The 25712-nt window shown below is 54.6% G+C and overlaps 1 protein-coding gene across 9 annotated transcripts in view; it reads right to left on the bottom strand.

Moving 5' to 3' along the window:
• Nucleotides 1-272: 272 nt before the first annotated feature.
• The window catches only part of LOC138806604 (kelch repeat and BTB domain-containing protein 12), a 42937-nt gene continuing 17497 nt past the window's right edge, over nucleotides 273-25712 (bottom strand). For 3 of the 9 annotated variants that reach the window (XM_069992031.1, XM_069992030.1, XM_069992032.1), the window contains exons 5-6: nucleotides 10886-11083; nucleotides 273-1168 (exon numbers count right to left, since the gene is read on the bottom strand). In XM_069992031.1, coding sequence (XP_069848132.1) covers nucleotides 990-1168; nucleotides 10886-11083 — 377 coding nt within the window. In that variant the 3' untranslated portion in view covers nucleotides 273-989. The other 6 variants (XM_069992033.1, XM_069992036.1, XM_069992038.1 and 3 more) reach the window with 6 other exon arrangements.

Genomic DNA, 25712 nt, shown 5'->3' with positions numbered 1-25712 from the left:
GCCTCTGGTGCTTGAGAGTAAGCGGGAGGCGCGGTGCTATCGGGTGCCCACTGGGCCGACGGCAGGGCGGGGCTGTGTCCCTGCCCGCTGCGGCGCTGGGCGTGAGGGGCGGCTGAGCGCGGGCAGGGGCGGCGGTGCTCCCCCTCGCCCCTCGCCCCCTCCCCCTCCCCCTCCCCCCCTCTCTCCCTCCCCCTCGCCCCTCGCCCCTCTCCCCCTCCCCCTCCCCCTCCCCCCTCGCCTGCACCCCCCCCCCCGTGCCGGCTCCACCCCTGGCGATGTCCGGCCTGCCCCAAGCTGCAGAAGGGTAGAACCTGGTAAGTCGCAGAGTCTCAGAAGCCACTCTGGGCTGGACGCAGACTCGGCTGCTCATGGCGGTCTGGTGGCACAGACCGCGTTTCCAGTGTGGCTGTGTGGCCGCTGCCAGGCCGGGAGCTCACAGCATGTGCAGCCCGGGCCAGAGCACACAGAAGGAGCTTTTGGCACCGTCCGCAGGCCCTGCCCGCTAGGGCCTTTGTGCTTCAGGTGCTGGCCATTTAGCAGCTGTGTTCCTGGGTCCCAGGTAGTAGTGCCCAGCAGGCTGTGTGTGCATGTTCCTGCCCCAGGGCCTTTGCCTGGAGTCTCCCATGGCCTCCCCATGGATGGAACCCTCAGCCACTTCACGCGGAGAGGACCCCTCTGGGAGCGCAGGTCCTCCCTTGGGACGCTGGTCCTCGGCCATCCCTCCCGTCTACCCGTACGCTCCTCCCCACCTCATCCAGCGCCCTCGCTCCCGGGGCCGCCACACACCGCTGCTCCATGCTTGCAGGCTTGCCCGCCCCCGCCCCTCCGGCAGCCGTCCTCAGTGCTCACCGCCCTCCACCAGGTCCGAGGGGGGGGGGGATGAGGTCCTGGGGGGGGGATGAGGTCCCGGGGGGGGATGAGGTCCCGGGGGTTCATCCTGGCCACCAGGCAGACATCGTAGCCCCCCCCCGCCCCTCCGGCAGCCGTCCTCAGTGCTCACCGCCCTCCACCAGGTCCGAGGGGGGGGGGATGAGGTCCCGGGGGTTCATCCTGGCCACCAGGCAGACATCGTAGCTGTCGTGCATGAGGGCGTTGGCCGCCACGACGGTCCACTGGTTCTCCCAAGGGTCCAGCTCCAGGATTTCTTTGGAGATAACCTCGTGGCGGTCTGAAAGGCAGTGCAGTCACAAGACACAGCCGCATCTCTAAACCACCCTGGTGTGGAGCTGAGGCGGTGCAGAGCCCCTGACTCGGCCGCCTCTGCCCCGGCACCACGCACCACCGGCAAAGACACCTGAATGGAGATACAGTTCCTGACACTCGAGAAACCTTGAAAAGCCACACTGCAGGTCCCATTAAAAGACTGCTCCAGGACTGGCACCCTCGTCTCCAGCCAGGCCGGAGTCCTGGCCCTGTGTGACTTGCCCCCGCGTGTTTCGGATGGAGAGGGGTGCGGAGACTCTGGGTAGCTGGGCGACATCCTGACGGTTTAGCAAAGGACGGAGGAGGGGTTCAGGACAGGGCAGGGCCCACGCCCAGCCCGGGACCTGGAGGAGGACAGTGCAGGGCCCAGCACCTGGCCCGGGACCTGGAGGAGGACAGCTGTCTGGATGCAGACAGAGTGCCTGGCGGGGTGCAGCGCCTGGCGGGGTGCAGCGCCTGGCGGGGTGCAGCGCCTGGCGGGGTGCAGCGTCTGGCGGGGTACAGCGTCTGGCGGGGTGCAGGGTCTGGCGGGGTGCAGTGCCTGGCGGGGTGGGCAGTGTCTGGTGGGGTGCAGCGCCTGGCGGGGTGCAGTGCCTGGCGGGGTGCAGCGCCTGGCGGGGTGCAGCGTCTGGCGGGGTACAGCGTCTGGTGGGGTGCAGGGTCTGGCGGGGTGCAGTGTCTGGCGGGGTGCAGCACCTGGCGGGGTGCAGTGCCTGGCGGGGTGCAGTGCCTGGCGGGGTGGGCAGTGTCTGGTGGGGTGCAGCGCCTGGCGGGGTGCAGCGCCTGGCGGGGTGCAGCGCCTGGCGGGGTGCAGCGTCTGGCGGGGTGCAGCGCCTGGCGGGGTGCAGCGCCTGGCGGGGTGCAGCGCCTTGGCGGGGTGGGCAGGGCCTGGCGGGGTGCAGGGTCTGGCGGGGTGCAGCGCCTGGCGGGGTGCAGGGTCTGGCGGGGTGCAGGGCCTGGCGGGGTGCAGCGCCTGGCGGGGTGCAGGGTCTGGCGGGGTGGGCAGCGCCCGGCGGGGTGCAGTGTCTGGCGGGGTGCAGCGCCTGGCGGGGTGCAGTGCCTGGCGGGGTGGGCAGTGTCTGGTGGGGTGCAGCGCCTGGCGGGGTGCAGCGTCTGGCGGGGTGTAGCGCCTGGCGGGGTGCAGCGCCTGGCGGGGTGCAGCGTCTGGCGGGGTGCAGTGTCTGGCGGGGTGGGCAGTGCCTGGCGGGGTGCAGGGTCTGGCGGGGTGGGCAGCGCCTGGCGGGGTGCAGCGCCTGGCGGGGTGCAGCGTCTGGCGGGGTGCAGCGCCTGGCGGGGTGCAGTGCCTGGCGGGGTGCAGGGTCTGGCGGGGTGCAGTGTCTGGCGGGGTGCAGGGCCTGGCGGGGTGCAGTGTCTGGCGGGGTGCAGCGTCTGGCGGGGTGCAGGGTCTGGCGGGGTGCAGTGTCTGGCGGGGTGGGCAGGGCCTGGCGGGGTGCAGGGTCTGGCGGGGTGCAGCGTCTGGCGGGGTGCAGCGCCTGGCGGGGTGCAGCGCCTGGCGGGGTGCAGTGCCTGGCGGGGTGCAGTGTCTGGCGGGGTGCAGTGTCTGGCGGGGTGGGCAGTGTCTGGCGGGGTGCAGCGCCTGGCGGGGTGCAGCGCCTGGCGGGGTGCAGTGCTTGGGGTGGGCAGCGCCCGGCGGGGTGCAGTGCCTGGCGGGGTGCAGCGCCTGGCGGGGTGCAGTGTCTGGCGGGGTGCAGCGCCTGGCGGGGTGCAGTGTCTGGCGGGGTGCAGTGCCTGGCGGGGTGCAGGGTCTGGCGGGGTGCAGTGCCTGGCGGGGTGCAGCGCCTGGCGGGGTGCAGTGCTTGGGGTGGGCAGCGCCCGGCGGGGTGCAGTGTCTGGCGGGGTGCAGTGCCTGGCGGGGTGCAGCGTCTGGGGGGGTGGGCAGTGTCTGGCGGGGTGCAGTGCCTGGCGGGGTGCAGTGTCTGGCGGGGTGCAGGGTCTGGCGGGGTGCAGCGTCTGGCGGGGTGCAGTGTCTGGCGGGGTGGGCAGTGTCTGGTGGGGTGCAGTGCCCGGTGGGGTGCAGCGCCCGGTGGGGTACAGCGCCTGGCGGGGTGCAGCGCCTGGCGGGGTGCAGGGTCTGGCGGGGTGCAGTGTCTGGCGGGGTGCAGCGCCTGGCGGGGTGCAGCGCCTGGCGGGGTGCAGCGCCTGGCGGGGTTCAGTGCTTGGGGTGGGCAGCGCCCGGCGGGGTGCAGTGTCTGGCGGGGTGCAGTGCCTGGCGGGGTGCAGTGTCTGGCGGGGTGCAGTGTCTGGCGGGGTGCAGTGTCTGGCGGGGTGCAGCGCCTGGCGGGGTGCAGCGCCTGGCGGGGTGCAGCGCCTGGCGGGGTGCAGTGCTTGGGGTGGGCAGCGCCCAGTGGGGTGGGCACCTCCACGCACTCTGTATTTCTGTGCTGGGGAGCGGGGGTGGCACGCCATGGGGACCATGGACAAACCAGGGGCAGGGAGGAGAAGCAGGCGCCTTTCTCCAAAATCAGGTTTCTGCCTATAGACGTCTTTAAAATGTAAGATACTGCGCTTCATCTTTGTAAGATAATAAAATTGTGATTTTTCCAAAATATTTTCATGTTAGAAAACTGAAACATAACCCTAAACTCCTATGCAATGATTTTTATAACAGTGTTAACTTTAGACTAAAACATTTTCTAGTAACAATAACAATTTTCTCAGCAAAAGATCCCTTCTATAGCTCAGAAACTTGGCCTCTGCAAAATGAGACCCTTTCACACAATAGCATGATAATGGTTGACAATTAGTTGAGCATATTAAATGACTACTGGCGAGGGGCCCTTCCTGTGGCTCAGGTGGCTCACGCCTGTCATCCCAGCTACTCAGCAGGCTGAGATCTGAGACCCTGGTTCAAAGCCAGCCAGGGCAGGAAACTCTGTGAGACTTTCATTTCCAATGAACCAGTAAGAAGCCAGAAGTAGAGTTGTAGTTTAAGTGGTAGATGCTATCCTTGAGCAAAAAGGCTCAGGGCCATGCCCAGGCCCCGAGTTCAAGTCCTAGGACTGGTCCAAAGAGAATGAAAAGGAAGTACAGATTCAAAACATGGAAGACCTGGAACGCTAGCCTACTGCATTTTGTGGCCAGCAGGTGGCAGCAGTACAAGAGTTATTTAAACCAAAATGTGTACGTAGAGGCTTCAGTTCCCAATGTGTTCATTTGCAATAGGGTTTCTGAAGTAGGGCTTTGCCCCCGGCCCCACCCCAGCCCCAGCTTCTTCCACTCATTCCCCTTCCAAGCTTTCAGTCTGTCCACGCTCACGGAGAGCCAGCCAGTGCCGTGTGCCTGAGCCCCCCTGGTCCCGCGGGGCGGGCGGTGGGGGGTGGGGGGCTGGCTGGAGTCTCCAGGGACCCAGGCTCCTTTCAAGTCTGTTTTTCACCCTCCATCCCCATTTCCAGGCTGTTTCCAATTACTTATCCCACCCTGGAGGACACGTGTGGCCTGCAGCGGAGCGCTCAACCGAAGGCGGTAAAGGCGTCTGCGCAGAGGCCGCCCAGCGGCAGCCTGGCCCTGTGGTGGAAGCAGGGACGTCAGGGGTGACTGCGCGCCTCGGCGCCTCTTTCCCCGCGTCTGTGAGACGGGCCTGGGCGCCACGCCGGCCCAGGGGAGGCCGGTCCCACCGGCCCAGGCCCACCAGCTCCCATCCGCTCGGCCGGCCTGGGTGGAGAAGGCCATCTGCACTGGCATGCACGGATGTTTCCTGAGCAGTGTCTCGGCGCAGGTTTGGTGGCAGTGCTGTTATGTTACACAGGGGTTTTCCTCAGGGGTCCTGGAACCAGCGCCCCTGGATTCGTCTGTGGCAGAGGGGAGTCTGAGCCCCCAGCTTCACTCCGCGCACTCCGCCCACTTGCGGTGGGGGTCCCGCGGTCCCTTCCTAGCCCCCTCTGCCCCGCCGCAGGGATGGGGCCGTGTAGCTTCTGCCGGGCGCGGGCTCCTCTGCCGGGCGCGGGCTCCTCCGCCGGGCGCGGGCTCCTCTGCAGGACGGGCTCCTCTGCCGGGCGCGGGCTCCTCTGCAGGACGGGCTCCTCTGCAGGACGGGCTCCTCTGCAGGACGGGCTCCTCCGCCGGGCGCGGGCTCCTCTGCAGGACGGGCTCCTCTGCAGGACGGGCTCCTCTGCCGGGCGCGGGCTCCTCTGCAGGACGGGCTCCTCTGCCGGGCGCGGGCTCCTCTGCAGGACGGGCTCCTCTGCCGGGCGCGGGCTCCTCTGCAGGACGGGCTCCTCCGCCGGGCGCGGGCTCCTCTGCCGGGCGCGGGCTCCTCTGCCGGGCGCGGGCTCCTCTGCAGGACGGGCTCCTCTGCAGGACGGGCTCCTCTGCCGGGCGCGGGCTCCTCTGCCGGGCGCGGGCTCCTCTGCAGGACGGGCTCCTCTGCAGGACGGGCTCCTCTGCCGGGCGCGGGCTCCTCTGCAGGACGGGCTCCTCTGCAGGACGGGCTCCTCTGCCGGGCGCGGGCTCCTCTGCAGGACGGGCTCCTCTGCAGGACGGGCTCCTCTGCAGGACGGGCTCCTCTGCCGGGCGCGGGCTCCTCTGCAGGACGGGCTCCTCCGCCGGGCGCGGGCTCCTCTGCCGGGCGCGGGCTCCTCTGCAGGACGGGCTCCTCTGCCGGGCGCGGGCTCCTCTGCAGGACGGGCTCCTCCGCCGGGCGCGGGCTCCTCTGCCGGGCGCGGGCTCCTCTGCAGGACGGGCTCCTCTGCCGGGCGCGGGCTCCTCTGCAGGACGGGCTCCTCTGCAGGATGGGCTCCTCTGCCGGGCGCGGGCTCCTCTGCCGGGCGCGGGCTCCTCCGCCGGGCGCGGGCTCCTCTGTCAGGCGCTCCTCTGCTGCAGTCCACCCAGCTCCGCCTCAGCTCCTCACTTCCAGCGCCGAGGGCAGGGCCCGGTGGCCACGCGGACTTGCTCCGTGTCACCGTGTCACGGTGACAGAGCGCCTGGAGACGAAGCTTCTTGGAGCTTGCGGGTTCTGCGGTTCCAGCCCCCGTTGGTTGGTTCCTTCGCTTTGGGGGCTCCATCCCGGGCTGGCCCTTTGCCTGCCAGGCCGCGGGGCGGCAGCAGGGCAGAGCTGCTCACCACCTGGCCGCGGGAGAGGCTGGGTTCCCTTGGAAGACACCCCGGGACCTCACTCCCCCTCCCCACAAGGCCCCGCCTCTAACAGCCAACCGCCTCCCAAGGGCACCGGGCGGGGCTCTGGAGCGCAGTCCTGACTCAGTGGCACAGGACACACAGGAGGCCCGGCCCCGGGGACTGGGTGCCGAGTCTGCTGGGCCTGCTCCTTTTGCTGTGAAGTTCTTCTTCATGCTCTGGTCTGGGCTGCTCTTTTGATGGTGGAAAACATTTTCAGAGTAAGATTTTGCTTTGGCCCAGGATAACGATCCTCACGTGAATGCTTCCCTCGTATCTGGGGTGCCAGGAGCCCCCAGATTTCTACTGGCTGCGGTGGAATCTTGCAAACTTCTTGCCCAGGCTGGCCTAGAACCTCAACCCTCCTCGGGCGCTCCCCTGTCGCTAGGATCACACCGCCGCTCTTCGCTGTTAGGATTTCTCATATTCAGTTCTTCTGAACTTGGCTGGCCACGGCCCCGTTAGCCACGAAGAGTGGATGTGGGCTGGGCTGGCGGAAGTGCTGCTGAATGGTGGCCAGGGCTGCCGATGAAAGTGGCGGGGGCTTGAACACAGAGAGGTCTGTGTGCAGACTCCGGGGGGAGCCTCGTGTCTGCAGCCAAGGCCAGCTGGCCCACCAGTGTGGGGCTGGGTGTCCAGCAGGCCCTGCGCCCCCGGCTGGCCCGCGGAGGGCACACGGGCCAGTGCACTGCCAGGCTGCGGTGCTGTGGGAGAGAGCTAGGGGACAGAACAAAACCTGGAGCCTGGGGGAAGATGCAGCGGATGGAGCAGGTGGGGGCTGATGCTCTTCCTGAGTTGGTGCCGGTGCTGGGGGGGCCTGGGCGGGAAGCTCTGTGCTCAGTCCACTGCGGGATGGCCAGGATGCCCACGGTCCACGTCCTGGCTTGCCCTGGTCACAGGACTCTTGCTGGGTTCTCAGAGCGGGAGTAACAAGCTCCTGCCGCTAGGCGTCCTCAGCCCCTGCTCTTCTCTCTTGAGAGGCCCAGGACTTGGCCTGAGCTGTTTCTGCCTCTTCCAGGCAAATACCGGCCTCCTGTGGACAGCTCGGCTGAATCCTCACTGTGGCAGCCCACAGCCAGGGAGCAGAGGGAGGGGCGCGACCCCCTATGAAAAACAGCATTACTGACGTATAATGTATACATCACGTTTCCTTTTAAAGCCTATATAATCCAGCAGCTTTCAGCAAAGAGTCACAAAGATGTGAGGCCCCCGTGTCCACCTAATTTACAAATATTATCATCACCCCTCAATAAATGCTGCAGCAGGAACACGTGACACTTTCCCGCTTTTCCTGCTCCCCGCCCTCCCCGGTCCACCGCGTGTCCCTGCGTTTGCCGTGTGTGGACACTTCATGCCAGCAGGAAGCTGAGCCGTCACCCTCAGATCGTCTCCCACGGCTTGTTCACACGGCGGAAAGTCCTTCCTTTTTCTCACCCACGAACCTCCCACCGTGTGCGCGTGGCTGAGGTGAGAAGCTGCTGAGAACATGCACGGGAGACAGAACGCACGTGCACCAGTGCGCGGGCCGGCGCCGCTTTCTGAGGAAGCGCCAGGAAGGGGCGGGTTCCCCACTTGGTTGACACTTCCTGCTCTCCGGCTGGGCTTCGCGTCGCTCCCCCAGGGTAGGAAGGACTCTCTCACAGAGGTTTTGACTGTTTCCTGAGCAGCTGACTACGTTGAGCACTTGGCCATTTCTTTGTGTGCATTGGGAAAATGTATGTTCAGGTCTCTCTCTTTTTCTTCTGCCAGCCCTGGGGCTTGAACTCAGGAACAGCTCCCAGGCCTTGTTTTTGTTTTTGTTTTGTTGGTCTTGGGGCTTGAACTCTGGGCCTGGGCTCTGTCCCTGAGCTTCTTTTTGCTCAATGCTAGCCCTCTACCACTTCAGTCACAACAGCACTTCTGGCTTTCTCTGAGGAGTTTATTGGAGATAAGAGTCTCATGGACTTTCCTGATAGTCTGGCTTTGAACAGCGATCCTCAGATCTCAGCCTCTTGAATAGCTAGGGTTACAGGTGTGAGCCATTGGCTATTTTTTATTTTTGGTTTGTTAGTTTTTAGAGTAAATTTATTTAGCATATTCTATGTATTTTATTCTTTTTGATGATACTCTAGATTGTCTTTTTAATTTCATTTTGGATTGTTCATTATAAGAATATGAAAATACTTTTCTTTTTTTGGTATATGAGTCTTATGTTCTACAACCTTGATGAATTTGTTATTACTTATTACTTTCCAACCTGAATACCTTGTAATTTCTTTTTCTTTTTTAATTGCCATGAATAGAACTTGAGAACAATGCTGAAGTGACAAAAGTATATAATCTGTCTTGTTCCTAAGACTTCAGGGTGGATCTTTCAGTCTTTCGTCACTAAGCCTGATGTTAGCTGTAGATCTCACAGATACCCTCTGTCAGGTTCAGAAAGCCATCCTCTATTTCTTTTGTGCTGAGCATTTATATTATGAAGAGGTGATGGATTGTGTCAAGTCCTTTCTTTGCATCTATTAATATGACTGTTGGATTTTGTCCTTTTCTTTGTTAATATAATGTGTGGCATTGATTTAATTTTCAGTGGACAAGTCGACCTTGCATTTTTGGGATAAATCCTGATTTGTCTTGATGTATGAATTTCTTGTGTGCTGTTGGATTATTTGCTGGTATTTGAGGGAAGACTTTGCATCTATATTCTCAAAGGTATTTATCTTTCTTTTCTTCAATATCTCAGGCTGACCCTGGTCTCATAGAGTAAGTTGAGAGGTGATCCCTCATCTGTATTTCATAGGAATCTGTAAAAGCTTGACGCCATGAGCTCTGACCATTTTGGAATACAACACTGGGTTCCTCAGCCTGTTGGAGAGCAAAGACTGAGGCCAAGTCCTCGGCTCCCTCAAGAACTGTGAAGGGTCGAGAACTGAGCCACAGTCTCGTGAGTGCTGAGGAAAGATGGAGGCTCCGTGTCAGAGGTGAGGCTGAAGACGCGCCTAGCTGGCAGCAGTGGCACCCCGGATCTCCGTCCCTGCTCTCACGGGGAGACCCGAGGAGTGCCGACTGTACGGGGCGTTGTATGGCCAGGGTTGTAGGACTGGGAAGGTGCCCTGAGCCAGGAGACCCGCGTCTTTCCCGACAGGCCCTTTGCTTTTAGAGGGAAGTTCCACAGCTTCTAGGGTGTCTGCTTTACAAAGGTGCTTTAGAAGATGATCCACACCAGAGGCAGCCAGTGTCCCAGCTCACAAGACACATGAGCTCCACCGACAGCCACCAAGAGCTGTCTCTACCAGACAGACAGACCTGCTAATATCCTTAATACTCCCCTGTAATTCCTCTATTAATGTATTATACCTGTACATTTAAAATTAGTTTGTATTTACTGGTTACACACCTACACAATTTAAGGACGAATAAGTTTACAAGTTTTCTTTTAAAGAGAATTATCCCTTATTTGTGTATTTTCTCTCCACTCTGGCTGATTCTCCTGGCACTGATTTGTATATCTATGTTCTTTTTTCAAAGGCCTCCTCTTATTCAAATGTTGGACCTCCTGGGCTTGATTTTTCTTTCACTTTTCATCTTTTTTTTTTGGTCAGTCATGAGGCTTGAACTCTGGGCCTGGGCGCTGTCCCTCAGCTCTTCAGCTCAAGGTGAGAGCTCTACCACTTGAGCCACAGCGCCACTTCCAGTTTTCTGGTGGTTAATTGGAGATAAGATAAGAGTCTCATGGACTTTCCTACCTGGACTGGCTTTGAACCATATCCTCAGACCTCAGGCTCCTGAGTAGCTAGGATGACAGGTGTGATCTACTGGTGCCTGGCTAAGAATAGATTTTTAAGATTGGTAAATATTCGTAATTGCTGAGGCTGGATGATGGGTAGTTAACACTTTTACTATTTTACTACTATGTGCTTGAAAAGTTCCTGTAATTTAAAAAAAAAAAAAAGCTTTGCTTTTTCATTCTGTCTGTTCTTAGACAGCTTTCCCAAAAGGATTTTTTAAAACTGTCTTAATAAAGGCTGGGAATGTGGCTCAATGGTAGAGTGCTGGCCTAGCATGCATAAAGCCCCGGGTTTGATTCCTCAGTACCACATATATGGAAAAAGCCAGAAGTGGTGCTGAGGCTCAAGTGGTAGAGCACTAGCCTTGAGAAAGGCAGCTCAGGGACAGCGCCCAGGCCGTGAGTTCAAGCCCCAGATCTGGCAAAGTAAAGAAAGAAAGAAAAGAAAAAGAAGAAAGAAAGAGTGTGGAATGGACTGATAAAGAGAAGCAGGCCTCAGTGCTTCTGGTTCTGCCACGGGTGCCTGTGCTTGTCCCTTTAGAGTCTCTCCTCACTCCTGCTACTTCTCTAGTTTCTCTTCTCCATATTCAATTGCTATGGGTCTGTGGGCCAGAAGCATCAGAAACTCAAACCCACTGAGTGCGTAGGATGGCTCTGCGTGGTTCAGTTGCCCAAAGTCACTGGGCTCTAACAGTGATGCCCTGCTAATCAGGCCGGCTAAGTTGGCTAAGGGAAGTCAAGATCAATGCCAGAGAGGTCACAAGCCATTTAAGACTGGCCCAGTACCTGCTCCATGGAAGCCCCCGCAGACATAGAGCTTCCCCTCCACTGCTCCCGCGTTGGTGGAGTTGGTTCGGAGGGAGAGGAGGGGAGTTGGCATGGAGGGGCCCTCTCGCCAGAAGTCCCCGTCGGGGTTGTAGATCTCCACCACCTCAAGGCACTTTCGAACCTGGCCCCGGTCACGGCCCAGGCAGCCAATTCCACCTAGGGAGAAGCAAGCAAGGAAGTGAGGTCATTAGGAGGTACCGACACCACTCCTTGTGGCCTAGCTGTGACTGTAGTTTTGTGGGCCTTGACTTTGCGCTTTCTCATCGACTTATAAGATAATTTCATGCCTTCTATGTGGTCCACAGCCAAGTTCAGTGCCATTGTTCACAATGCTTTCTGTGTTTATGCATGAGACTGATTCCACGTAGATTCTACAATATCCAATGTTGGTTGTGGGGCTTGAAACTCAAGGCTTGGGCGCTGTCCCTGAGCCTCTTTGTACTCAAAGCTAGTGCTCTACCACTTGAGCCACAGCACCACTTCCTGTTTTGAGTGGTTTAATGGAGATAGGAGTCTCACAGACTTTTTCCTGCTCAGGTTGGCTTCGAACCACGATCCTCAGATCTCAGCCTCCTGAGGAGCTAGGATGACAGGCGGGAGCCACCAGCGCCTGGCTACGAGTGTCCTTTTCACAAGAAGAACATCAGGTTTGGATGGGAGGGTTATCTGTCTGGGGCATCTGCATCACCTGGTCTATGGGACTGATCTTTCCCATCCTGATTCAGTGTAGGCCAGTCTCGCCTTTCTTTAGTTGTGTGAACATTTCCCAGTTAGGAAAGGGTGTTTTTTTTGGTACATCTCAGGTTTGTAGTCCCAGGAGAGCCCTAAACTCAAGTGCCTAGTACATTCTTCATGTTGGATGATGCAGCTCATTCAACCCACAGTCATTAACGGCCTCTACAGGCAAGGTAATGTGCCAAGTGAGACTGAGTTTGAAAATATCTTCCAGGCCTTTATCCTGTGCTCCAAAAGTGAATGAGGCAAAGGCCATGTATTCAAATAAGCAGAATAAAAAGCATTTTAAGAAATGCAACTATGATCCAGAATGATTCTTTGATTCTAGCAAAGGTAACAAGTAACAGAAATCACACTCACAGATTTACAACTTTAAGCATAACCCTTCAGGCCCTCCTGAGTCACTGCGTCAGGCTTTGCATAGCAGGCCTTCATGCCAGTACCCGTGCCACGTCAATGCCTGGGCGGCAAGGTCCCACTGAAAGGTCCGTACAGCACCTGCGTGGCGCGCCCAGCTCTCTCACGTAGAAGGCCCCGGAAAGCACGGCACAGGGGAGGCTCAGGGCCCGCACTGGCGGTGTGCTCAGAGCTAGGCCATACTTGGATGCCAAGTTTCGCCACGTACCACTCACTGGGACTCAACTGTGCAGTGCTCTTGCCACTCCTCCTCTCCCCTCCCCCTGCCTCTCCACTCCTCCTCTCCCCTCCCCCTGCCTCTCCACTCCTCCTCTCCCCTCCCCCTGCCGCTCCACACCTCCTCTCCCCTCCCCCTGCCTCTCCACTCCTCCTCTCCCCTCCCCCTACCTCTCCCCTCCCCCTGCCGCTCCACACCTCCTCTCCCCTCCCCCTGCCTCTCCACTCCTCCTCTCCCCTCCCCCTACCTCTCCACTCCCCCTACCTCTCCCCTCCCCCTGCCGCTCCACACCTCCTCTCCCCTCCCCCTGCCTCTCCACTCCTCCTCTCCACTCCTCCTCTCCCCTCCCCCTACCTCTCCACTCCCCCTACCTCTCCCCTCCCCCTGCCGCTCCACACCTCCTCTCCCCTCCCCCTGCCTCTCCACTCCTCCTCTCCACTCCTCCTCTCCCCTCCCCCTACCTCTCCACTCCTCCTCTCCCCTCCCCCTACTCTCCACTCCTCCTCTCCCCTCCCCCTGCCTCTCCACTCCTCCTCTCCCCTCCCCCTGCCTCTCCACTCCTCCTCTCCCCTCCCCCTGCCTCTCCACTCCTCCTCTCCCCTCTCTCTGCCTCTCCACTCCTCCTCTCCCCTCCCCCTGCCTCTCCACTCCTCCTCTCCCCTCCCCCTACCTCTCTACTCCTCCTCTCCCCTCCCCCTGCCTCTCCACTCCTCCTCTCCCCTCCCCCTGCCTCTCCCCTCCTCCTCTCCCCTCCCCCTCTCCCCTCCCCCTGCCTCTCCCCTCCTCCTCTCCCCTCTCTCTGCCTCTCCACTCCTCCTCTCCCCTCCCCCTGCCTCTCCACTCCTCCTCTCCCCTCCCCCTGCCTCTCCACTCCTCCTCTCCCCTCCCCCTGCCTCTCCCCTCCTCCTCTCCCCTCTCTCTGCCTCTCCACTCCTCCTCTCCCCTCCCCCTACCTCTCCACTCCTCCTCTCCCCTCCCCCTACTCTCCACTCCTCCTCTCCCCTCCCCCTGCCTCTCCACTCCTCCTCTCCCCTCCCCCTGCCTCTCCACTCCTCCTCTCCCCTCCCCCTGCCTCTCCACTCCTCCTCTCCCCTCTCTCTGCCTCTCCACTCCTCCTCTCCCCTCCCCCTGCCTCTCCACTCCTCCTCTCCCCTCCCCCTACCTCTCTACTCCTCCTCTCCCCTCCCCCTGCCTCTCCACTCCTCCTCTCCCCTCCCCCTGCCTCTCCCCTCCTCCTCTCCCCTCCCCCTCTCCCCTCCCCCTGCCTCTCCCCTCCCCCTCTCCCCTCTCTCTGCCTCTCCACTCCTCCTCTCCCCTCCCCCTGCCTCTCCACTCCTCCTCTCCCCTCCCCCTGCCTCTCCACTCCTCCTCTCCCCTCCCCCTGCCTCTCCCCTCCTCCTCTCCCCTCCCCCTGCCTCTCCCCTCCTCCTCTCCCCTCTCTCTGCCTCTCCACTCCTCCTCTCCCCTCCCCCTGCCTCTCCACTCCTCCTCTCCCCTCCCTCTGCCTCTCCACTCCTCCTCTCCCCTCCCCCTGCCTCTCCACTCCTCCTCTCCCCTCCCCCTGCCTCTCCACTCCTCCTCTCCCCTCCCCCTGCCTCTCCACTCCTCCTCTCCCCTCCCCCTGCCTCTCCACTCCTCCTCTCCCCTCCCCCTGCCTCTCCACTCCTCCTCTCCCCTCCCCCTGCCTCTCCACTCCTCCTCTCCCCTCCCCCTGCCTCTCCACTCCTCCTCTCCCCTCCCCCTGCCTCTCCACTCCTCCTCTCCCCTCCCCCTGCCTCTCCACTCCTCCTCTCCCCTCCCCCTGCCTCTCCACTCCTCCTCCCCCTGCCTCTCCACCGGATGGCACTGGGTGGGCAGTGTTCCCATTGTCTCCTTTATGCGTTCAACTCCAGCACCAGCCCTGTGCCTGGCACACAGTGTGCATGGCATGAATGAATGAGGAATTCAACTTCGTCTGCTTTTCCCGCCCACCTAAGTGTGCACACGGTAAGCTCATCAAGCACCAAGGCCACCTTTTACAGCCCCGCAGATCACAGGGCCTGCACACAGCACCCAGTGAGCCTGGGGTGGGGGGTGGGGGGGAGGCTGTCGTGACAGCTTGTTCTTAACAAGGCTGAGGCTTACACCAGGAATCAAAGAGGACCTTGGAGGACAGTCATTTTTCCTTGCTGCTGATGGAGTCTGGCCTGTTTTCTAAGTGAGAATCCAGGGACTGAGGCTCCAAACTTGGATGCTCATAGCTGCTCCTTCTCTTATCTCTTATCCACCTGGATAAATAATCCATTGCAATGCCATATCTGCGTTGCTGGGTCTCAAGGTGACACCCTGGCCTCAGCTACTGGCATGGCCTGCTGTCATGTCTACTTTCAACACGGCACGGTGGTCATAACAGGCCCTGGAATCTCCTACTTAGGGGCAAGAGGCTGCCAAGAGGAGGGTTTGTCCGTGGTGCAGAGCTGAACACCCACAAGGTAGGATGAACTTAGCTGTCTCTTTCTGGACAATCCAGAAGAGGTGCTACAGGACTGGTTTGTATCACAGTCACTTCAGAACCAGTGAGTTAAACGCAGTCCCTGGGAGTCAGGCCCAGGCACGTTCAGCATCGGCACCCTGAATCCGAGGCCGAGGTTTCAGAAGCACCGAAGAAGAGCTGCCCGGCAAAGTGCCTAGAAAACAACGGCTCTAGTCTTGTGAAGAAAGAGAATGCTTGTCATTTCCATTCCTCTGTTAGCAAGTGTCTTTAATTATGACGTTCAGCACTTACTGGACAGCGTCAGCCTTCGGCCGCGTGCCCTTTCTCCTTGACTGGCAGACCGCTCACAGGCTCGGCTTCCTGGGGCTCTCCCGTGTCCCGGTGTTGGAGCCTGGATTCTGCCTCTCTCTCGCTCAGGTGCCATCCCACCTCCAGTACACGCCATTACCAGCAGAATTAATGAGCTTAAACTGACGGTGAATCTTGATTAGACAAATAATCAAAGGCACGGTCTTTATTAATAAGTCAGTACTGGCACCACAAGTAAAACCTTTTGATGAGAGAAATCCTAGGGTAGGATCTGCACATCTTCAGAATTTCAATGAGATATCGCCCTATCTTTATATGCCAGCAGAGTATCAGAGCACGGCTCTCCTTTATTCAAAAACAGGCAAATGAGTACAAGTTACCTTTATAAGTCACACCCAAAAGGACCTCAGATGCAAAATATATACCTGCGTATTTTTTGTGTGGGGGTAGGAAATCCTAGGCCAATGTCCCCTTCCTCTTGTTCATTTCTGTGCTGATAAGACTTCCTGTTCTGGTGTTTGGCTGATGGATCCTTGCCTTCTGAGTGTGGGACTCAGCCTCTCTTCCCAGAGGGCGGGGAGCTGGCTGCCGGAATGAGTGTGGGAACGGGATGCTGGCCCCTGTGCCCTGCAGGTGGCAGGCTTACTCTACTCTGCTCTGGGCTTGATCCAAACAGGAGGGAGATTTTGTGATGGTTCTGACAAGCTCCCAACCTTCACAACTGCAAAGCCAACCTTGGGCAGTGGGGCTGTGGGGGCTCTCGATGCATGACAAAGCACCTGGACTTCTGGAGACTGACCCTAGCTCGGGCGCCCGTGTCACCACTTGCTGACTCCATGAGGCCGGCCGGCCGAATTCTTCTACGCCTCCAAAGGTCTCAACTGCAAGGATAAAAACTGTTTCATAAAGTCTCAGGGTGAAAGACTGGAGCATCAGCAGAGGAGAGGGGAGAGGGACTCTGAAGCATCGCCGTGGGAGTTTTCTTTTATAGTCTCATGAACTGAGTGGCCACCATGCAGTTGGTACTTAAGTGGTAACACTTTTCTGTTTCTAAGTAAGCAGACCAGAGTTTACTGAAGCTGCTGGAATCTAGTTACTGTAATGATTTGCTGTGTATAGAGTTTGTAGATGACTTTCTGGAGGTTGGATAGAGAAGCAGAAGGCAGGGGGTCCTTCGGCCAGCCTCAGGCAGAGGAACCTGCTTCCTGGCCCACGCAGTCTCGTGACACAGGAGCTGTAGGCTTCTTCGTGAGCCACGCTTCCCACGTGCTCGTTCTCTGCTGACACAGGGCCTGGTGACGGGGCTCCTCCTCACTCTAGTTATCAGCTCTGTGAGTTCTCTCCCATGACCATTCTGGAGCCATAGCCTAGAAACCACGGCGCCTCACCTCCTGACGGCCAGGGCGGGGGCTGAGGGAAGTCCTTACCTGCCTTTTACCAGACCGGGGGTGACGCCAGGCGACTCGGCTAACCGTACGTCTGGGATCCACAGAACTGGGCAGCCGTCACTACACACCAGCCACTGTCTTCCCTGCTAACACTTCACTGTCCTTTGTTGTATTCCCTAAGAATATCAAATGTTCTGCATTTGCTTGCTACCACAGACTACTGTGAAAATCAAAATAACTGAAAGCAAACACCTTGCTCCGTGGAGCAGCACTGAATTTGGAAAGAAAAAACATGTATTTGAATTGTCTTTTTCTGTTCAAGTAGAAATGTAGACAGCTAATAGAAAGTTCTGGAGCTAAGCACGTAAGCCACAGCTGCAGAGTGTTGTCCTGTTCTATCTCCAACGACTCCCCCCACGCCCGGCTTTCTGCCTCAGCCCAGCACTGGCCAGCGGTTTCCACTCACACCAGGCCCCTCTCCCTTGTCTCCCCGTGCTGTTGCCAGCTTGTCCGGCAGAGGTCTCTGCACGAAGGCGAGTGTGGGAGCCCTGATCTAACAGGTCAGAGGCAAGGCCTTGGGTGAATGTCTCAACTCAAGCTACCCAGTTCTGTAGACTTGGCCCTGCCTGACTCCTGTGCCCCTCGCCTTCCCTGTGTCTTATTGTAGGCCGTCACAATGCAAGTTCCCCCATGGCCAATCTCCCTCTCCCTTTCTCTCTAACTTGACCCATGCTGCATTCCTGTCAAACTCCTGTTTCTTCACGGCTCGGCTGGCTACATCTCTCAAAAAAATCCTTCCTGTGTCCACACAAGATGAGCCATTTTCTCCTTGGGCTTCCATGGTCCTCTGACCAGAAATCAAATGTTTCCATAAATACATATTGCTATCCACCCACCTACCTACCTACTTAATTCAGACCCACCTCTCGTTTGTGCGCCTCTCCCCGTGAAGTCAGAGTAGCGTTTCACCCGTCTGTGCCCCCAGCACCCTCTACACTCAGCACCGTCACATCACAAGCAACTGAACATGTGGCTGGACCAACTCTTCTCAGATGACCTCATCCCAACTCTCCGGCTCTCTTACATCTATTAGGTCAAAACTGAGCAATGAGTACTTTTGTAGAAGTGGCAGATCCTGCGTCCAAGTAACTCTTATAGAATGCTTGGCAGTATGTAAGTCTGGTATATTCATTTTGTGTCTAAAAAAAGAAAGGATTTACAGAAAGTGTCATTTGTGCTGGGGGCTGGGGGCTCTTACCTGTCATCCTAGCTACTTAGGAGGCTGAGATCTGAGGATCACAGTTCAAAGCCAGCCCAGGCAGGAAAGTCTATGAGACTCTTATCTCCAATTAACAACCAGAAAACCAGAAGTGGCACTGTGTCTCAAGTGGTAGAGCGCTCGCCTTGAGCTGAAGAGCTGAGGGACAGCGCCTAGACCCAGAGTTCAAGCCTCACGACTGACCAAAAAAAAAAGAAAAAAAAAGTGTCATTTGTGCTCATTTCTGTATTGATCCAAGAAATGATAGATGAAGAGTGGTAAAAAAATTGATTTCATGTATAAATTAGGATCAACAAATTGAAGACTATATGTTCTACTTAAAATGACATTTCTTTGGATGATTGATGTTTTTCTTTTTTTGAAGAATGGGTTTGAACTCAGGGCCTCAAACTTGCTAGGCCCTCTAGTGCTGATCATGTCCTCAAGATTAGTATTTTCCTTTTATAAGAAAATGTTTCCTTTTTAAAAGCATGACTTTTTTGTTTCAACTTCTAAGATACAATGTTATTCTGTCAGTGAATTGAAGGTTACAGTTGATTATATTCTTAAAGATTGAGGAGTGACAACATGAACAGTACCTATAATGCATACAGATGCACATGAAGTATTACCCATACCCAGGACTGTCTTTCTTTGGAAGAGTTGCTGTTGGCACAGCTTTTAGCAAGTTCTTGTCTGTTTCAGTCAAGCTGTTGTGGCAGGTCAGGGGGTGGCGTGGGCACTGACTGAAAGGCCCACACCCAGAGCATCAGGGCTGAGCAGGGCTCCAGAGAGCACGGCCAGCGGTGCTCCACCGTCAGCACATCCCACTGGGAAAGCTGCCGAGCATGCTGACTGCAGAGTCAAAAGCATTTGATGCTTCTAGTTAGTTGGTTTTAAGCAACCTAAAATTTTATATGCCTACTATGTGTTTGTACCAGGTGTGACGGAATAACAAGTTTCAAGTTTTAGTTTTTGTCCCTGAGACACTTGGAGCCTTCTGGGAAAGCTTATCAACTACAACAGCATGGAAAACAGCACGGGAGTTATACCCAGGTTTGGAGATGCAGAATAAGATCCTGACCCACCACACAGCGAGACATGCAATGTGGGCCCTCTGTCGGTGAGGAACACAGCTACAACCAGGCTGCAGTCGGGGAGCCAGAGGTAACTTCGGTCTTTCAGAGTATTCATTTCTGGGTACCCCACTGAGACTTCCAGAAGATGAAGGGTTAACATACTTTGTATCTTAGCTAGGAGTAGCTTGTGGAGCTGCACAGCCAAACACGGTTCAAAGCCTCTTCAGCTACTGAATCTGAGCCTGGAAAACTCTAGTAGACAGAACATGGCAGATAGCTCGCTCTGGAACCTTGTCAATACCAGGGTACCTTGACCACTTCTTGGAATACTGGGGTATGCATGCTGTTTAGAAGAAATGCTGTATGGCCGTGGTAATGCCTTGTCTAAGAGCTAGCCTGGGAACTGCTTACGTATCACAGGTTTGGTTAGAATCCTAGGCACACCACCTTTGAGCAGGGGCTCCCTCTGGTGCTCCCTCACAATGTCTGCATCCCAAAGTTCAGTCCTGCGAACATTCATCCCACAATCACCTAGGTGTTCCCTACAACTTCCATTCTAGGCCCCACTTCAGACCTACTGACTCAGGTTGTCAAGGGTGAGGCTGGGAATGTGCCATTTTAATATGCAACGCAGGCAATTCCAGAGACATCTAAGTTATAAAAAATGGCTTCAGGAGGAAGAGGCAATATCCCTTCACAGTGAAAGCTGGCCCTCTCACCTCTGGAATAATTCACCGTTAAAGTGATCTCTGCAGTGCATTTACTGTAATAACATTTTATGTAACGTTCCCTTCACTCCTCTTTGATGGCATTCAAGCCGAGTCAGCTCAGACAAGGCTGTAATGTTTGCAGCAAAGTAAGGAGGCACAGAATGGGTTCCTGGAGGAACAACTTTAAAGGTTGAGACATTAGCTGTGTAGGAAGACTTAATATTAGCTGTCTCCCTTGACAGGAAAATGTAAAGCTCCTTCTTAAAAAAAATTCAACACAATGGGCTGGGATGTAGCTCAGTGGCAAGGCGCTTGCCTAGCAAGTGCAATGTCCTGGGTTCGATCCCCAGTACCAAAAAAGAAAAGACAAAAAAAAAAAATTCAACACAAGACCTGTAGGGCTAATTTTTTTGGTGGTCTTTTATGCGATAGTGGGATGGAACTGGCTACACAGGTGAGAACATTCAATTCAGCTAATGAATATTTACCAAGCATCTTCTACAGAAAGCTAGGCCCCAGGCCGGCTCTGAGGACAGACGCAGAGATGAAGAAGACAAGGTGTCTTCCTCCTGACGGTCCGAGGGACAGGGACAGGTGAGAGGGAGCTGGCTGGGGAACTGCACCCCCTCGGTGAGGGCCTGACGCGTGTGGCTGGCAGAGGCGGCAGACGGTGTGTGCGGAGGGGCTGCCGCCACCGCTGGGTTGGAGAGAAGGAGCAGGAGGTGCAGGGCTGTGAAGCAGTGGGGGCCGGTGTGCACAAGGGCCTCTGGAGCTCACCTTCTTCCTTAATTTTGCCTGCCCCATCAAGCTGAAGCCACTTGTGAACACATCTGACTTTTAAAAACACTTGATGAAAAGTCACAGCACATTCATGAACACACATTTTAGAAGCATAATTTATCAAGAAACATAACTAACAGTATGAGTTGTAAAATACTTGGACGTTTATCTTGCTCACAATGATTTTTTTCCAGAGAGAACCCCCTATGCCATCGTTAACCAGCATTTCATAACACAGCACTTCAACAAGGACCCATGACTAGGCTGAAAAGAAGTGGAGCACTGGTGTCCCATCTTTCTCAAAACTTTACTAATAAAACTCAAGCATTTTATTCACTTTTTGATGCATGAAAATGAAAATTAAAACAAACATAGGACATACATTTTCTACTGCGTAGGCTATATTATCTTAAGTTTTCTGAACTGCCTCTGGGAGGTGATTAAGATGTTTTAGATTAAAGCAGCCTAATTATCTCTTTTTTTTTCTTTTTTGGGTCCGGTCGTGGGGCCTGAACTCTGGGCCTGGGCGCTGTCCCTCAGCTCTTCAGCTCAAGGTGAGTGCTCTACCACTTGAGCCACAGCGCCACTTCCGGCTTTTTGCTTATGTGGTGCTGAGGAATTGAACCCAGGGCCTCAGGCATGCAAAGCAAGCACTCTACCACTGAGCCACCTTCCCAGCCCCGCTATTTTTGATTTTTTTTTGGGGGGGGGGGGTCCGGTCGTGGGGCCTGAACTCTGGGCCTGGGCTCTATCCCTCAGCACTTCAGCTCAAGGCCAGCGCTCTACCACTTGAGCCACAGTGCCACTTCCGGCTTTTTTCTTTTTGCTTATGTGGTGCTAAGGAATTGAACCCAGGGCCTCAGGCATGCAAGGCAAGCGCTCTACCACTGAGCCACCTTCCCAGCCCTACCTATCTCTTAAAGCCAGTTTTCACCAACCAATGACAAAGGTATCTTAAAAGGCATGGCTCACTCCTGTGATCCTAGCTGCTCAAGAGGCTGAGATCTGAAGGATTATAGTTTGAAGCCAGCTGGGGCAGAAAACTCCATGAGACTCCTCCAAAATAACCAGAAAGAACCAGGCCAGAGGCATGGTTTATGTGGTAGAGTGCCAGCCAAGCAAGCAAGCTCAGAAAGTACAAGGCCCTGAGTTTAGGCCTGTTACCAAAAGACCAAAAAAGAAAAAGAAAACATGGCAGTAGCAGCGCTCCAGTGTTGGCCTCTTTCTAAAGGTGGCTTGTCACTGGAAACAGCATCACCACCACACTTCCCAACAAAACGTCACCTTCCTGAGTCTTTGGGCAGAAAATGTCACAATGAAAGTCAGCCAGTTCTAAATATCTGCATTCCCAGTAAAGGTATCACTTACTTGTATAGCTTATATAGATGGAAGTCATTTTAAGCTTTCCAGGAAATTATCCAACAAAAGAGCCAATTACAGTGTGGTAAAGCTGATAAAACACACATGTAACCATGTGAACAATGGAGTCACTTAAGCCAAGAGTCCAACCATACCTTTATCTTTATGTGAAGACAATTTGCAGATTTTCAGAAAATATCCACTGTGCAGCTAATGTGCTCTTTGCCTAGTGTGCCATAATCCCGATGCTGAAATCCAAATCACTCATGGTATCTGAGAGCATGCTTTTCAAAACCAAACATTTCTAGAATAAAAAATTAGCACAGATTTTGGGGCTGGGAAGGTGGCTCAGTGGTAGAGTGCTTGTCTTGCATGCTTGAGGCCCTGGGTTCGATTCCTCAGCACCACATAAGCAAAAAGAAAAAAGCCAGAAGTGGCGCTGTGGCTCAAGTGGTAGAGTGCTAGCCTTGAGTTGAAGAGCTGAGGGACAGCGCCCAGGCCCAGAGTTCAGGCCCCACGACCGGACCCAAAAAAAAAAAAAAAAATTAGCACAGATTTTAACTGAGGCCAAAATTCTCAAATCTTTATAACTCAAGACTTTAAAAATGGGCTTTAGGAAGCATTCAGTTTCTGGGGTTAATTTGAAAGGTAAGGCCTCGTGTGTCTGTTCTTCCTTCTTGCAAATGGATTCAAATCTGAAATAGGTGTCTTAGGAAACAAAGATATAACTCAGGACAGAGAATCTGTCTGTCTGAGAATGTATCCAGCTTTGACTGAACACATTCAAAGAGCTGTAGAAAGTACAAGGAATAGGTCACTCACCCATTAGGAATGGATTGGAGATGTTTGAAAGGCGAACCACTCCTTTTACTCTCCCTCTGGATAATATAAGGGCTTTGGGACACTTTAATGACATTTAGCCCTTTCCTATTTAGATGCTATTAATTGTAGTTTTTAGGACTACCCTTTACTACTGTTTTATTATGACTTTAGAATTATGAAATATCTTAGAAGTCAATGTTTCAGTATTTATAAGGTATTAAAATATTCTACCAGTTTCTTTTTTTCTGCTAGTAAACTTTCTTTAAAATCCTGGAGATGGTGGTCTGCTTAGTAACTGCTGTCAGCTTTACGCTGTTGGAGAGAATGTCCTCGTCTCATCCTTATTCTTTGGGCTTAGATTTCTAGGCTAGCATTCATTTTCTGCTGCAGATGAGTGTTTCCTGAATGCCATTAGCCTGTCACTTCAGGCCACCAGTCTAGTTCTCTGGTTTCATTTAATATCTTGTCCTTGGTATTCTTCAGCTTCACTGTTGGATTTTCCTTTCCATGTATACATTTCTGGTTTATTTGCTGAGCTTGACCTTTTTAAAAAAATAAGTGTGTGTGAATTACCATCATTCTTTAGTTTTAGAAAATTCTCACAGTTTTTGTTCAGACATTGCCTTTGTCCCTGAATTATTGCATTTTATTGCTGTGGTTAGGGGCTCTATAAAGAAATGAGGATATTTCGTTCACAGTTCTGCTACTGTGTGCAGTGGGGACAGCCTCTTAGTGGTGGACGTTCATGTGAGAAGAGGAAGGTGCAGGTCCGGGGAAACCCCACACTGCTTGCGGTAACAACTCATGCTCGCATGAGAACTCACTGAGTGAGCACTCCTCCTACAAGGTCCCATTTCCTTGGAACCTCTCAACATGGGGATCAAGCCTCCCACACAGGAGCACTCAGGGGCAAACGCACCAAGGGCAATGCAGTCCAACCCACTCTTCCTCTCCTTGTGGGGCTTTTAAAAGATGATTGGTCCTCCACTCTTGTTCTCCACACACTTAACCCTTGTGTTGCATTCAGAAATAAGTTATTTCTTCAGAACTCTCTTCCAATGCACTAAATCTCTTTATCTTCATGAATTCTCTTAATTTTGAGTTATAATTTTATTTATTATACATTTTTTATTCTTGGTGAAGTTGATTATTCTTGATCATCTTCCATAATTTCCTATTTCCTCATTCTAATTTCCTCATCTTTTATTTGTTTAAACACAGTAAGTTATTTTATGCAATGTGGTAACTTTGGTACATCTGGTCCCTACTTTTTCTTTTTTTGCTATTACTCCATTGTTTCTTGCTGGAGGTGCCTTCTTTCTTGAATTTCGGTGGTTCTTTTCCTTGAAAAATTATTTGTGAGGAATTATTTTGTGGTATGTGATAAAGACATATTCCTCTAGCTGATGAGAATCTGCTTCTTGAAGGTAATTGAGGACACTGAAGTGCTCCAAAGCACTTCAAATTTAAGAAGATTTTTTTCTTTCTGACTGTGAACTCTGGCTTATTTGTGCCAATGACTTCTCAGTACTTCTCAGGGCTGGGTGGCGTGGTCTTTCACCCAGAAAGCTCCAGCGTTCCAAGGCACGTGCTCTGTGGTCTTCTGAGATGACAAGTGAGAACCACACTTCCAGCACAGTGTGGTTGTAGCCCACACTGCTGAGCTTTCTAGGCAGCCCCACCCTGGCAGAGCATGGAAGAGAGCTCCATGGGCTTGAGACAGCTTGAATTCAGCACAACTGAGTTCAAGCTCAGTAATATCTTTTTACATTTTGGCCAGTTTTGGGGCTTGAACTTAAGGGCTGAGTACTGTCCCTGAGCTTCTTTTGCTCAAGGCTGGCACTTTACTCCTTGAGTCACAGCACCACTTCCGGCTTTTTCTGTGTATGTGGTATTGAGGAATGGAATCCAGGGCTTCCTGCATGCTAGGCAAGTGCTCTACCACTGAGCCACCTTCCCAGCCCAAGTTCAATAATTTCTTATAAAAAAAGTGATGGCATTCCCCCCATCTCAGGGCCTCAGCCCCTCCCACTACATTTCCCGGGGCAGCGTGTACCCAGACCTGAACTCCTCCCTGCTCTGGAGCTCCTGCCAGGATAGGTGGGCACTCCTACTTTCTGCCCAGACCTACCTGTGCACACAGAGGACCTCCCCTTCTAGCCTGGAGTTTACAAGCTACTACCTGGATGGGGACAGATGCCATATTTCTCCCTCTCCTGTGGGGAAAATGGCCCCATCAATAAACCTCTTTATAATCCTTCTCCTTATGTGACTGTCTCTGTGTAATCTTCCTCCTGTGACTGTCTCTGCATTGTCCCCTAGGACTGCTGGGATGGATTCTAACAAACAGTTCTCAATTTAGCCAGGCTCCAGTGGCTCACGCCTGTAATCCTAGCTATTCAGGAGGCTGAGATCTGAGGATTATGATTCAAAGCCAGCCTAGAAAGTCTGTGAGACTCTTATCTCCAATTAATCACCAGAAAACCAGAAGTGGCACTGTGGCTCAAGTGGTAGAGTGCTCACCTTGAGCTAAAGAGCTGAGGGACAGCGCCCAGGCCCACAGTTCAAGCTCCATGACTGATGACTAACCCCCCCCCCAAAAAAAAGTTCTCAATTTGTTGTTTGTCTCTGATTTCTAGAGAGCTGAAAATTTTGTTTATTTTTACAAACTTGTGTGCCCTCAAATCTTCTTTTCTGGGAATAGTGTGTCAGCATCTTAACTCCACAGCTAGAGATCACTTACTTTGACTCAGCATTTTGCTAACTAAATTCTTACTAACATGACAGAGCTTAGGAGCTTAAAAAAAACTACCCACCATTTTTAGTTGGAACACCAGTCTGGCCTGGGTCCCCGGCCAGCTATGCAGAAGTGAGTAACGCTTTGTCCATGTTTATGACTACCCAGGGAAACTGTACAAGCAGCTCCAGCAGAGCATCTCTGCTAGTCGGTGTCCGTCAGCAAGATGCGGTGCCTGGAGTAAGCAACTCACAGGGAGGAAAGCTCTGTTCTGGTTCACAGTTTCAGAGGGTCCAGCCTTGTTATTTTGGGCTTGAGGTGGGAAAAAGGGAGAGGAAAAGAGAATGGAGGGAGGGAGAGAAGGAGAAAGAGGAAGGGAGAGAGAGAAGAGAGAGACAGAGAGAACTGCTGTGTGTATGACTTCCTCCCCTACTGCATCTAGCGCCTCTCTCCAACATCACAGCTAGTGGCCAGCTTTTAACATATGAGAATTTGGGGGAC

The sequence above is a fragment of the Dipodomys merriami genome, unplaced genomic scaffold (assembly GCF_024711535.1).
Source record: "Dipodomys merriami isolate MVZ:Mamm:240054 unplaced genomic scaffold, mDipMer1.0.p SCAF_401, whole genome shotgun sequence".
Taxonomy (NCBI): Eukaryota; Metazoa; Chordata; class Mammalia; order Rodentia; family Heteromyidae; genus Dipodomys; species Dipodomys merriami.
Note: the sequence above shows the minus strand (reverse complement) of the source record. Positions and strands in the feature narration are given on the sequence as shown.